Below are 13,678 nucleotides of genomic sequence, written 5' to 3' on the forward strand. Positions count from 1 at the left end.
GATTCCAAGTGCAGCACCTGATCTTGTTTGGGCAGGGGCGCTTCTTCCATCTGGGCAGAAGGGAAGACAGAGACTAAAAAGTAAGAGGTGGAGCTGCTGGTGAATTGGCTGGTGGGAGGACAGTTGGGGAGTTTCTGTGTGATTCAGTTTTCTCAGGGAAGTAAAAGGTGAGGTCAAAGCTGAGAGACAGGGTTATTGAAAGACTGTCTAAAGAGAAGAGATAAAATTGTCATCTCTAAGAGTGTGAAAATGAATTTACCAAGGAATGCAGTAGGATGGTCATCCGTGTTGCATCAGAATTTGACAGTTACGTCACCAGAGTAAAGTTGGACCAATCAGAGCAGTTGTATCACTTATTCCAAAAGTCTTTAGCTGCTCTAGTACCCACAGGAATAGCCTGTGCAGAGAGTTGTTGTAACGAACACTGGGATTTAGCCAAAAAACGGAGAAAAGGAAGTTCAGATTTTTTGCCAGGAAGTGGTGATAAAGTTGGGCCATTAAATCCAGGTTTAACAAGGGAGCAAAAAATGAAGATGTGGTGATAGACAGTGAAAAAGTTGGAGCGTGTAGACTGGAGGTCTTAGACAAGGAGCTGCTATAGTGGGGTTGTTTGAGTACATGATTTGAAAATGGTTCTCAAAGATAAATGCTTGAAATCAAGATTTTAGGGGTAATACAGCTACTGGGCTAACAAGCCTAAGAGAGATGCCTGAAGTTGTGGAAAAGAAGTATTTGGACTGAGAAGTCCGTGATCTTTGATGCATCCAGGTGGATATTACATTTGATGAGAATTTGGGGGCCCAGAATGGCGACAGGAAGTCTATTTTTTGAGTATCATTAAGTTTCACTTGAGATGATTTTTACGTCACCAAACCCACCGTTCTTTTCTTCCTTTATTCTTATTCTGCCTTCAGTGCTTTCCCAAGTCCTTTCTTCTACGCCACTTAAAATATTTGCTTTGTTCTTATTATAAAAGTAATATTAGTTCATTAAAGGAAATTGAGGCAAACAAAAGAGATTTTTTAAAAGGGAGAAAAAAAGGAAAACTCACTTATAAGTGAGTTTTTGACAACTAGTGTCGATACCTTGGTATACATCCTTCCAAATATTTTTCTATAAATACATACACCACCTCACACACATGCATGTTTTAAACAACGAGATCACACCATCCACACTCTTTATAACCTAGTCTTTTAAAACCAATTTCAAAAGTAGAAAAAACATAAAACACATCTAGAAACAGATGTTGTTAATATTTTGGTATATTTCCTCCTACATTTTTCTATGCATATTTTTTTTTTCCTGAGGCGGAGTCTCTCTCTGTCACCCAGGCTGGAATACAGTCACACGATCTCGGCTCACTGCAGACTCCACCTCCAGGTTCAAGCGATTCTCCTGTCTTAGCCTCCCAAGTAGCTGGGATTACAGGCCCCCACCACCATACCTGGCTATTTTTTTCTATCTTTAGTAGAGATGGGGTTTTGCCATATTGGCCAGGCTAGTCTCAAACTCCTAAACTCAGTTGATCCTCCCACCTCGGCCTCCCAAAGTCCTGGGATTACAGGTGCGAGCCACCGCACCTGGCCAGCATATTTTCTACACAGCTGAGATTTAAGAAATATATATTTGTATGTAAATATAATTGGAATAACTTGGTAAAATTATTTACACATTTAAAAAAATTCTTTCCCTTCCTTTTTTGTTTTTTCCTGTCCCCTGGTTGAAGCCTGCCAAGGCCTTGCTTTGTACATGTTGAACAATCCGGTGAAATTTGAGGAGTAGAAAGAATTTTAAAACTCACAGTTCCCCAAGGAATGACTAACAACAACAACAAAAAGAAAACATTGTGAGAAAATTTAATTTCACACTCCCCCAGCTCTGCCTGGTAAAACATCGGCCATGAATGCAGAACTTTTATTGAATAGATCTCCAAAGAGTGAATCTGACTTAATGCTGCTGGAGTTTCTTTTCAAGCCTAGAAATCAACTTTGAATCACAGTTGCTGATCCTAGACAGGCAGGCACTTATAAAATGATACCAGCAACCTCAGTCATCATTAGCCATACTCATCTTTACAAAGCACTTCACTGTTTTTAATATTATCTAAGAATTTACACTATTTTTAGTATTTAAATATTTATGCCATCTTGATTTTCACCTTAGCATATTTAAGATACGCTAAGGTTGGCTGGGCGTGGTGGCTCATGTGTAATCCCAGCACTTTGGGAGGCCGAGGTGGGTGGATCACGAGGTCAGAGTTTCAGACCAGCCTGGCCAACATGGTGAAACCCCATCTCTACTATATATACAAAAAATTTGCCAGGCATGGTGGTGCACGCCTGTAGTCTCAGCTACTTGAGAGGCTGAAGCAGGAGAATTGCTTGAACCCGGGAAGCGGAGGTTGCAGTGAGCCAAGTTTGTACCACTGCACTCCAGCCTGGGTGACAGAGTGAGACTTCATCTCAAAATTAAAAAAAAAAAAAAAAAAAAAAAAGATTCGCCAAGGTACTGTTGTTCTAAATTTCATATGAGCAAATGGAGGTCCACAAGTTTGCCTAATGCCGCAAAGCTAAACAATGACATGGATGAGACTCAAGTTCAGGTTCTTGGTCACCGAAGTTCATGCCTACTCCAGGTTCAGAAGGCGGCAGGGGGTGTTTTCTCAGATTGAATGATTATGGTTCCTATGATGGTCAGGCACCTTCCCTTATATCCTGGAGGCTGGTTTTATTGTGTTTTCCAGGATAAATATAAATCATGCTGCTGGGTCTTGCCATTTAGGGACTGTACTTCTGCAGACACAGGTCACTCTCATCACTATCCCTCACTCCTACATTCCTGAAATACCTGGATATGGGAAGTATAAAGAAAAAAGACATTGAAGAGCAAAATGTGACTGAATCATCTGGCCCAGGGGCACTTCAGTAATTCACAACATGTCCCCATGCAGTGGCATTGGCTGCTGCCTCTCTATAAGGTGTCTGAGCTGACCTGATGCTCCAAGGGGCACGAAGAAGTCCACGTGGCCTCCTTCGTCTTCAGTGGCCACATAGCTTCCTAATTTCTCCCAGAAATCTCTCACTTCAGGCTTCAGTAAATTTTTAACACCAATTTTATACCCTGAGGAAAAAAAAATCAAAATGTCATGTTAGTTTGTGACATACTCCTGAACAGAAATTATTAGCAGTTTGTGAAAATGTAAGCACAAAATCAAAACGCCATCTGCCTTAAGACCAAGACATCGAGGCATCTCTGCTTCCTCCTGCACCATCCTTCACATCCTGGGTACATTGGACACTGTGCACTCAGGTTTACGACGCTGCATCTCTCTCTCCGCTATGCAGCAGGGTAAGATAACACGCGCACACAGGATTTAGGGTGGCTGGCCAGAAAGTCCTGGAATTTTGCAACCAAGTTCCAAAGTAGAAATGTTTCCCATGATTGTCAATCAAAAAATAAGTAGTGCAGAGCAGAAGTAAGGCTCCCAGAGATGGTAAACATCCATGGAAATGCTCCTTTTCTCTCACTTCCCAACAATTTTGTGTGATGATTCCACTAAGCTTCATGGGTCTGGACCCATTTCTAAAGGAGTCCTGGAAACTCCACAATCCTAGGCTCCGGTGATGAAATGAAAATAGGCACAGAATTCTGGTGTTTCACTCCCTCCCACTGGGAAGTCTAGATATTTTCTAAATAGCTAGAAAGGACTTTTTCATGTGACAGAGTAGCAAACTTGGTTTTGATGGTGATTTTAAAGCAAAAGCTTTTGAGAAAACACCACAATTATATTGAAGGAAATTGGTTGTTTGAGGTATTTTGTTATTGTTACTACTACTTAAAAAAAAAAAAAAAACAGAATAAGGATAAATAAACGGTGGCTCATGCCTGTATTCCCAGCACTTTAGGAGGCTGAGGCAGGTGGATCACAAGGTCAGGAGTTCAAGATCAGCCTGGCCAATATGGTGAAAACCCATCTCTACTAAAATTATAAAAATTAGCTGAGCATCGTAGTGCGCGCCTGTAGTCCCAGCTACTCGGTAGGCTGAGGCAAAAGAATTGCTTGAACCAAGGAGGTGGAGGCTGCAGTGAGCCGAGATTGTGCCACTGCACTCCAGCCTGGGTGATTGTGCCACTGCACTCCAGCCTGGGCCACAGAGCGAGACTCCATCTCAAAAAAACAAAGAAAACACAACAAGCCGGGCACGGTGGCTCAAGCCTGTAATCCCAGCACTTTGGGAGGCTGAGGCGGGTGGATCACGAGGTCGAGAGATCGAGACCATCCTGGTCAACATGGTGAAACCCCGTCTCTACTAAAAGTGCAAAAAATTAGCTGGGCATGGTGGCACGTGCCTGTAATCCCAGCTACTCAGGAGGCTGAGGCAGGAGAATTGCCTGAGCCCAGGAGGCGGAGGTTGCGGTGAGCCGAGATCGCGCCATTGCACTCCAGCCTGGGTAACAAGAGCGAAACTCCGTCTCAAAAAAAAAAAAAAAAAAAAAAAAAGAAAACACAACAAAAAACCAGAACAGAGAAAAGGCAGAGTTTGAAAACTTTCTTACCTGGAGAACATAAAGGCAGAGATCAAGAAACCCTAATAGGACATTCCACATGAGATAAACTTACTTCCACTGTATAAACTTGTGTATATCTCTGCAACATTTAAAAAAGAGTTATGATGTAACTAATTGTAAATTTAAACCCCAGATAAATAGTATCTGTGCTTTACTTTGGGAGGACATAGAATACTGATATGGAACACAACTTGCCCCAGGCAAAGGCAAGCTAAACAAGGAAAACCAGAAGTAAGGTTAAGTGAAACAAAAGGCAATTCATTTCTGCCAATGAGAAATTTCACTGAAACTTTCCAAGTACATGAAGTCCCAGCCACAGAGATGGCAAGTTGATGGGTGACTCAGGGACTCACTCTGCCATTTTGCTGGTTTACTCCAGCTGTATCTGGGACCATCTTATTCATTCTCTCCCCTCATCCCACAATGATGGAAGATTTCATTTGAGTAAGTTTTAAAACAATTTTACTTTAAGTATAAAAAAGAATGCAAGTTATAAGAAAAAGAAACTAGAAGTTTGCTTCTAAAACATTCATCATCTCTTTCCCCCAAAAAAGGGTAACAATTGAGGTTTGTTTTTGGGGGGGTTGGTGGATTTTTTTTTTTTTTTTTTTTTTTTTTTTTTTTTTTTAAGATAGGGTTTTTCTCTGTAGCCCAGGCTGGAGTGCAGAGGCTCAATGGCTCACTGCAACGTCTGCCCCCATCCCCTCCGGCCCCAGTATCCAGGGATCCTCCCACCTTAGCCTTCCAAGGAGTAGCTGGGACTACAGGTGTGTGCCACCAGAGCCAGCTAATTTTTTTGTATTTTTTGTAGAGACAGGGTTTTGCCATGTTGTCCAAGCTGATATGGGTTCCTGGGCTCAAGAGAGCCACCTACCTCAGTCTCCCAAAATGTTGGGATTGCAGGTGTGAGCCACCATGCTCCACCCCACTGAGGTTTTTGATAGCTGCCCTGTAACAAGTTGCTGTTATCAGTCATTCCTTTCCTTTGTAGTGTAAGTCAAGGAGGAATATAATAAATGTTAGTATGCACTAATTTATAGATCTTGGTATTTGCTATTAAAATTCCTGTACTTCCATCAAACTTAAAACTTTTGTGCATCAAAGTGTACAATCAACAGAGTAAAAACAAAGCCTATGGAATGGGAGAAAATATTTGCAAATCATATATTTGATAATGGGTTAATATCTGGAATATATGAACACCTATAACTCAACAGTGAAAAAACTCAACTCAATTTTTAAAAATGTGCAAAAGGCTGGGCGCGGTGGCTCAAGCCTGTAATCCCAGCACTTTGGGAGGCCGAGGCGGGTGGATCACGAGGTCAAGAGATCGAGACCATCCTGGTCAACATGGTGAAACCCCATCCCTACTAAAAATACAAAAAATTAGCTGGGCATGGTGGCGCGTGCCTGTAATCCCAGCTACTCAGGAGGCTGAGGCAGGAGAATTGCCTGAACCCAGCAGGCGGAGGTTGCGGTGAGCCGAGATTGCACCGTTGTACTCCAGCCTGGGTAACAAGAGTGAAACTCTGTCTCAAAAATAAATAAATAAATAAATAAAATAAAAATTTAAAAAAATGTGCAAAGGACTTGAATAGACATTTCTCTAAAGAAGATATCCAAATGGCCAACAAGCATATGAAAAGATGCTTGATATCACTAATCAACAGATAAATGCAAATCAAAACCACAATGAGATACTACATCCATTAGAATGTCTGCAATTTTAAGAAGGCCAAGCACAGCGGTTCACACCTGTAATCCCAGCACGTTGGGGGCTAAGATGGAAGGATTGCTTGAGGCTAGGAGTTCCAGACCAGCCTGGGCAATATAGTAAGATCCCACCTCTAAAAAACAAAAATAGAAATTAGCTTGATATGATTGTATGCATCAGCTGCTCAGGACACTGAGGACAAATCACTTGAGCTTAGGAGTTTGAGGCTGCAGTGAGCGATCATCACACCAGTGCACTTCACGTTGGGCAACAGAGCAAGATTCTGTCTCCAAAAAAAAAAAAACCAACAGGTGGTCGTGGTGGTTCACGCCTGTAAGCCCAGCACTTTGAGAGGCTAAGGCAGGAGAATCACTTGAGCCCAGGAGTTTGAGACCAGCATGGGCAACATGGAAAAACCCCATCTCTACAAAAAATACAAAAATTAGCTCATTGTGGTGGAACATGCCTGTGGTCCCAGCTGCTCAGGAGGCTGAAGTAGGTGGATCACTTGAACCTGGAAAGTCCAGGCTCCAGTGAGCCATGATCACACCACTGCACTCCAGCCTGGGTGACAGAGCAAGACCCTGAATCAAAAAAGAAAAAAAAAAACTTCACTGTGTTCATAAAGACCAAATCAATACATCTTAGCAACTTGGAACTGAAACAGTCCTCCGAAAGTCACACTGTGGACAAACGCTGCATAGTACGAAGTTGCATGGTGGTTTGTCACCAATCCCCAGACCTACCTTGGAGTAAATTGATTTCTCTGCTATCTCCATCGCTAAATATTCCCATGCTCTGTGCCTTCTGCCCATCCAGAGCTTTTTCTGTGAGATAAAGCAGGCTCTCCAAGGTTACGCTGTGTTCGTATACCACAGAAACGACACCAGCCTTGACGCTCTCCACCACCATCTGGAAAATGAAACCAAAGCTGTAGGAGCTGAGACCCACTATTTTAGAATATTTATTAATGAAAGAAATAGAATGGATACAAAATATGCCATGATTTCTAAAGAATTTTCAGAGAATATGGAAGAAGATAAGCTTCCTCCTTCCTTGGTTTCTATTAAAATTAGTTTATTTCTAATTATAAGAGGAGAAAATTGAGCATGTAACTCCACTCAGAGATAAATACTATTCACAATTTAGGCCAGGCGCGGTGGCTCATGCCTGTAATCCCAGCACTCTGGGAGGCTGAGGTGGTCAGATCACAAAGTCAAGAGATCGAGACCATCCTGGCCAACATGGTGAAACCCCGTCTCTACTAAAAATACAAAAATTAGCTGGATGTGGTGGCACGTGCCTGTAATCCCAGCTACTGGGGAAGCTGAGGCAGGAGAATCACTGAACCTGGGATGTGGAGGTTGCAGTGAGCTGAGAGGGCACCACTGCCCTCCAGCCTGGGTGGCAGAGCGAGACTCCATCTCAAAAAAAAAAAAATTAGATTATTTTCTTTCAACCTTTTTATCTTTGTGCACACCATGCACAAAGACATATAAATAACCTTTTCTTTTCTTTTTGTTGTCCATAGTTTACTGTCTTTATCTGAAAAATCCTCATAGAAAATGGTTTGGTTTAGCTCTCAGCAGCCCGCTCCTGAGCTCTGAGGAAGCTTGCTGCCTTTAGAGCTACCTGGTCTTTCTTCTGAGCGAGGGACATTTTGTGCCAGTTCCACCTCTTCTCTTTAAGTTCTTTCTTGGGCTTCTTTTCGCAGACTGGATTCCCTCGTATAGCAGCATGACTTTTCTTATACACCTCCTCCATCATGTCTGGAGTTACGCTGTTCTTAATACGTTGAGAGAACTGTTTCTTGTAAGCATCTTCATCTTCCATTAAGTAGCACATGTAATCTGCAACATTCTGGCCCGTGAAGTGCTTCTGGCATATTTCTGCATTAAATTTCCTACTTTCAGAATCATAATCAGAGAATGGTTTGGTACTGTGAGTGATAGACAAGCCTCCATCCACAGCTCCCTTCACGGTGCCAAAAACTTTATAGCCTGTGGTAGTTCTGGCAAGGCCTGCATCCAAATAGCAGGTAAAGGCACCTGACTGACCATCGGCGCTTGCCACGTTGTATTCATCACCAGTCACCTCCACTTGGCCTTCCTAGATCTTGTCCATGCCAAGCCTATTGAGAAGCCTGCGGGCCGGCAGCAGGCCAGTACGGTACACTGCAGCGGAATTTGTCAGGCCAACGTTCACACCGTATTTTGGCAGTTCATGCGCATATGCTGCACAGACTGTCGTATCCCCTTCTATGGGGAATAAGCAATATGACAAATGATATCTCTGTTTGTTACATGAATTGTCCTGTATTTGGGTGTGTTGCATTTATTTTTATCTTGTATCACCAAGCATTTCCCAGCATAGTAATCACTTTTACCCTCTGGTTGTCTTCTAAATTTCACCTGGTATCTCTTAAAGTAGGCCTTTTTTTTTTTTTTTTTGAGACAGAGTTTCGCTCTTGTTGCCCAGGCTGGAGTGCAATGACTTGATCTTGGCTCACCACAACCTCTACCTTCCGGGTTCAAGCGATTCTCCTGCCTCAGCCTCCCAAGCTGGGATTACAGGTGTGTGCCACCATGCCCAGCTAATTTTTGTATTTTTAGTAGAGACGGGGTTTCGCCATGTTGACCAGGATGGTCTCGATCTCTTGACCTCATGAACAACGTCAATAAACTCCATCCTGCAAAACGAGACCCATGTAAGCGGTTCAAAAGATACCTGCAGGCCCAGCAGTGCTAGGGAGCAGAAAGGATAAATAACTTTTAAAAAGTAATAAAAGCTGCCGGGCACAGTGGCTCACACCTGTAATCCCAGCACTTTGGGAGGCCGAGGCGGGTGGATCACGAGGTCAAGAGATCGAGACCATCCTGGTCAACATGGTGAAACCCTGTCTCTACTAAAAATACAAAAAATTAGGTGGGCATGGTGGCACATGCCTGTAATCCCAGCTACTCAGGAGGCTGAGGCAGGAGAATTGCCTGAACCCAGGAGGCGGAGGTTGCGGTGAGCCAAGACCGCACCATTGTACTCCAGCCTGGGTAACAAGAGCGAAACTCCATCTCAAAAAAAAAAAAAAATGTAATACAAGCCAAGTGCAGTGGCTCACACCTGTAATCCTAGCGCTCTGAGAGGCCAAGGCTGGCAGATCACTTGAGCACAGGAGTTTGAGACCAGCCTGGGCAACATGGTGAAACCCCAGTCTCTATAAAAAATACAAAAATTAGGTGGGTGTGGTGGTGGAGGCATTCACCTGTAGTCCCAGCAATCCTCCTGCCTTGGCCTCCCAGCATGGTGGGATTATAGGTGTGAGCCACCATACCCAGCCAGCATGATGCACTGTGAAGCACTGGGGAAACTATGGCCCACATGGAGATCAAGGCTCTGATCTTGCTTTCATGTGGATCCACTGAACTCACCAGTTGTCAGTGATTAGAGCTGACTCCCAGATGCCCGGAAGAAGTGAGCTCATATCTTGAAAGGAGCCATTTTGTTACAAATAGGAACTTTTCTAAGTAAATGTCCCTATGTGTGCATATTAATACCTACAGGTATATACATACATATACACCCACATATATAAATACTATTGTCTTCCAAGATCATCTTTGTACTTCCTTTAAATTTATATTATTCATATTAAAATTAAAATCTGTAACTTCATATTATTCATATTAAAATTAAAATCTATAACTTCATTATAAAGAAAGCATATTTTAGTTTAATGGTACCTTAATTAAATCATAAAACAGGATTTCTGACATTCTTCTTTTGTGAGATGGTGGTTACATAGTACTATTAAATTATTTGAGAATTCCAGAGAAGTTTTAAAGTAATTCTTAATCAGTATGCTCGTTTTTTGGATTAAGTGCAACAAATTCAAAAATTTATTGGACATGCACACTGATACGGTGTGGCTTTGTGTTCCCACCCAAATCTCATCTTGCTTTGTAATCCCCATCATCCCCAGAGTCAAGGGACGGAACTGGTGGGAGGCGATTAGATCATGAAGGCAGTTTCCCCCATGCTGTTCTCGTGACACTGAGTGAGTTTTCATGAGATCTGGTGGTTTCATAGGTGTCTGGCATTTCTCTTGCTCATTCTCTCTCCTGCTGTCATATGAAGAAGGTCCTTGCTTACCCTTAGCCTTCTGCCATGATTGTAAGTTTCCTGAGGCCTCCCCAGCCTTGTGAAACTTTGAGTCAATTTTAAATCTCTTTCCTTTATAACTTACCCAGTCTTGAGTATTTCTTTATAGAAGTGCGAGAACAGACTGATACACAGACACACTCACAAATGCTCAGACACACAGAGATCCACACGTAGCATCAATGGATGAAGCTAAGAGTGTTGAAATTTTAGGATTTTAGGTTCTAGTGTTTGAAACTTTGACACTTGAGTAAGTTGTTACCTCTCAAAAGGCTTCAGTTAAAAGTCTGAGCCTTTAATACTTTTCCAAATAATTTTGATTTATGATTACATTCATTACTTCTGACTTTAAAAACTATTTCAGGTCTATACATTTTCACTTAGATTATTTTATTTATGTTTAATTTACTTTATTTATTTTATTTTAGACAGTCTCACTCTGTCACCCAGGCTGGAGTGCAGTAGCCTGATCTTAGGTCAGTGCAACCTCCGCCTCCCAGGTTCAAGCAATTCTCATGCCTCAGCCTCCTGAGTAGCGCTAGGACTGCAGGCCTGTGCCACCACACTTAGCTATTTTTTTTTGTACTTTTAGTAGAGATGGGGTTTGGACATGTTGGCCAGGCCAGTTTTGAACTCCTGACCTCAGGTGATCCACCCGCCTTGGCCTCCAAAGTGCTTGGATTACAGGCGTGAGCCACTATGCCCAGCCTAAAATGAAGATTTTTCTTCTTTGTTTTTTGAGGCAGTCTTGCTCTGTCACCAGGCACTAGGTTGGAGTGCAGTGGCACGATCTCGGCTCACTGCAACCTCCACCTCCCGGGTTCAAGCAATTCTCCTGCCTCAGCCTCCTGAGTAGCTGGGACTACAGGCGCATGCCACCACACCCAGCTAATTTTTGTATTTTTAGTAGAGACAGGGTTTCATCATGTTGGCCAGGATGGTCTCAATCTCTTGACCTCATGATCCACCCTCCTCAGCCTCCCAAAGTGCTGGGATAACAGGCATGAGCCACCACACCTGGCTTTTTTTTTTTTTTTTTTTTTTTTTTTTTTGAGACAGAGTTTCGCTCTTGTTATTATTATTTTTTTAAAAAATAAAAACAGAGTCTTACTCTGTTGCCCAGGCTGGAGTGCAGTGGTGTGATCACAGCTCACTGCAGCCTCCGCCTCCTGGGCTCCAGTGATCCTCCCACTTCAACCCCCCAAGTAGCTGGGACTACCGGTATGTGCCACCACACCTGGCTTGATTTTCCTTTTAGAAGTTGAATCATTTTTCATACACATGGTGGTCAAAAGACTGTCACCCCCCCTCTAGTCTAGATTTAAAAAACCAATCAGGACAGGACTGGTCTCATAACATACTCTACCTCATATGCAGGAATCCGAGAGGATATTAATATGAAGTGTGGCCGGAGAGCATATGAAGAGCTGTCATCATTTTTATACACTCCATGCCAGTTTTTCTTTGATAATAAAGGGTAGGAATGGCTTCCAGAAATATTGCTTCTAAGGAGAAAAAGGAAATACATGAAGTTTTTTTTTTTTTTTAAGCCGGGGTTTCACCATATTGGTCAGGATGGTCTTGAACTCCCAACCTCAGGTGATCCGCTCACCTTAGCCTCCAAAGTGCTTGGATTACAGGCGTGAGCCACCACACCCGGCTGGAAATACATGAAGTTTTAATTTTCTTTTACGTTGAGTTTTGGTAAGTGAGTAGCATATGTGCTCTGGGCATCAGCTCTACTCTGCAAGGCATGTGGCCTCCATGCCTTAGCTTCTCCCTGAGTTTTGAGGGGCCAGTAGCAAATGGAGCTCCTGGGTGGGGTAGGCCAAATCTGCTCTCTGAGCCTCTCCTCTGCACATGTGGGATGCAACAGTCTCTTGGAACTTACTTAGCTTATATTGGGCACTTAAATGAATGTAATGACATATTTGGGAGTTCAAAAGATATTTAAGATATTTAAAAAGTAGCTGAGAGATTTTGAATTTCCTTCTAGGCCTCAGTTTTTCCTGAATAATCTCTTCATACACACACACACACACACACACACACACACACACACACACTCACATATACACTTTTTATGTGTGTATGTATACACTTCATATATATATATGTGTGTATATATATATATATATATATATATATATATATATATATATAAAGTGACAGGGTCCTGCTGTCACCCAGGCTGGAGTGCAGTTGTGTGATCACAGCTCTCTGTAGCCTCAACCTCCCAGGCTCAAGCAATCTTTCCCATCTCAGCCTCCCAGGTAGCTGAGACCACAGGTGCGTACCATTACACCCAGCTATTTTTTATTTTTTATAGAGATGGGGTCTCACCATATTGCCTAGGCTGGTCTCCAGCTCCTGAGTTCAAGTGATCCTCCCACCTTGGCCTCCCAAAGTGCTGGGAATATAGGCTGAGTCACCACGCCTGGCTTCTTAAAATTCTTTAGGTGCCTTGGACAAGTAAATGTACGTACACACAATCACAAATGTTCAGACATATAGAGATCCTACGCAGGTAGCATCAGTGGGTGAAGTTGAAAGACTTGGAATTTTAGAGTTTTAGGTTCTAGTGTTTGACACTTTGACATGTGGGTAAGTCATGTCACCTCTCTAGGCCTCAAGTTCCTCATTTGAAACATAGGTGAGTGAGATTACATGATCTCTAGAATCCAAAGTTAAAAGTTAAAAAGAAATTCTAAGTAGATGCACAATTGTGATGGTTATGAGAGTCAGATGGAATTGAATTTCTGGTAATTTCACTGTATAGTATGATTTGGTAACTGAATGCAGCTGATGTTTCTCTATTTTGGGTAATAAAATTATATTTGTACATACAAATATAAATGGAAGTTATATTTGGATACCATTTGGATACTCTTACTTCATAAAAAACACTTGTGGAAAAATGCAATTTTTGCTCAATCACTTTATTCAGAAAATATTCTACATCCACAATATAGCTTCACTGCAGAGTTGAGAATATGTGAAGTCAGGCTCGGTGGCATGCATGTAATTGCAGCTACTTGGGAGGCCAGTGGGAAGATCGCTTGAGCCTACAAGTTTGACACCAGCCTGAGCAATGTGGCAAGACCTCATCTCAAAAACAAATAAAAGAATATTTAAAATGTAAGTTTTGGATGTTATATGTTTACCTCTTCAGAAAGCATGTTTAAGACCACTGTTCTAGAAAATTATCTCAGCCAGGTGTGGTGGTTCATGCCTGTA

The 13,678-nt window shown here is 42.4% G+C and overlaps 1 protein-coding gene and 1 pseudogene across 2 annotated transcripts in view; both read right to left on the reverse strand.

Moving 5' to 3' along the window:
- The window catches only part of ECT2L (epithelial cell transforming 2 like), a 118,428-nt gene that overhangs the window by 49,808 nt on the left and 54,942 nt on the right, over positions 1-13,678 (reverse strand). For both annotated transcript variants that reach the window (XM_074397386.1, XM_074397385.1), the window contains exons 7-9: positions 11,808-11,946; positions 7,033-7,198; positions 2,995-3,123 (exon numbers count right to left, since the gene is read on the reverse strand). In XM_074397386.1, coding sequence (XP_074253487.1) covers positions 2,995-3,123; positions 7,033-7,198; positions 11,808-11,946 — 434 coding nt within the window. The remainder of the gene's footprint in view (positions 1-2,994; positions 3,124-7,032; positions 7,199-11,807; positions 11,947-13,678) is intronic.
- On the reverse strand, positions 7,807-10,056 carry LOC120363184 (large ribosomal subunit protein uL18 pseudogene; annotated as a pseudogene).

This window comes from Saimiri boliviensis, chromosome 4, assembly GCF_048565385.1.
Source record: "Saimiri boliviensis isolate mSaiBol1 chromosome 4, mSaiBol1.pri, whole genome shotgun sequence".
Classification (NCBI taxonomy): domain Eukaryota; kingdom Metazoa; phylum Chordata; class Mammalia; order Primates; family Cebidae; genus Saimiri; species Saimiri boliviensis.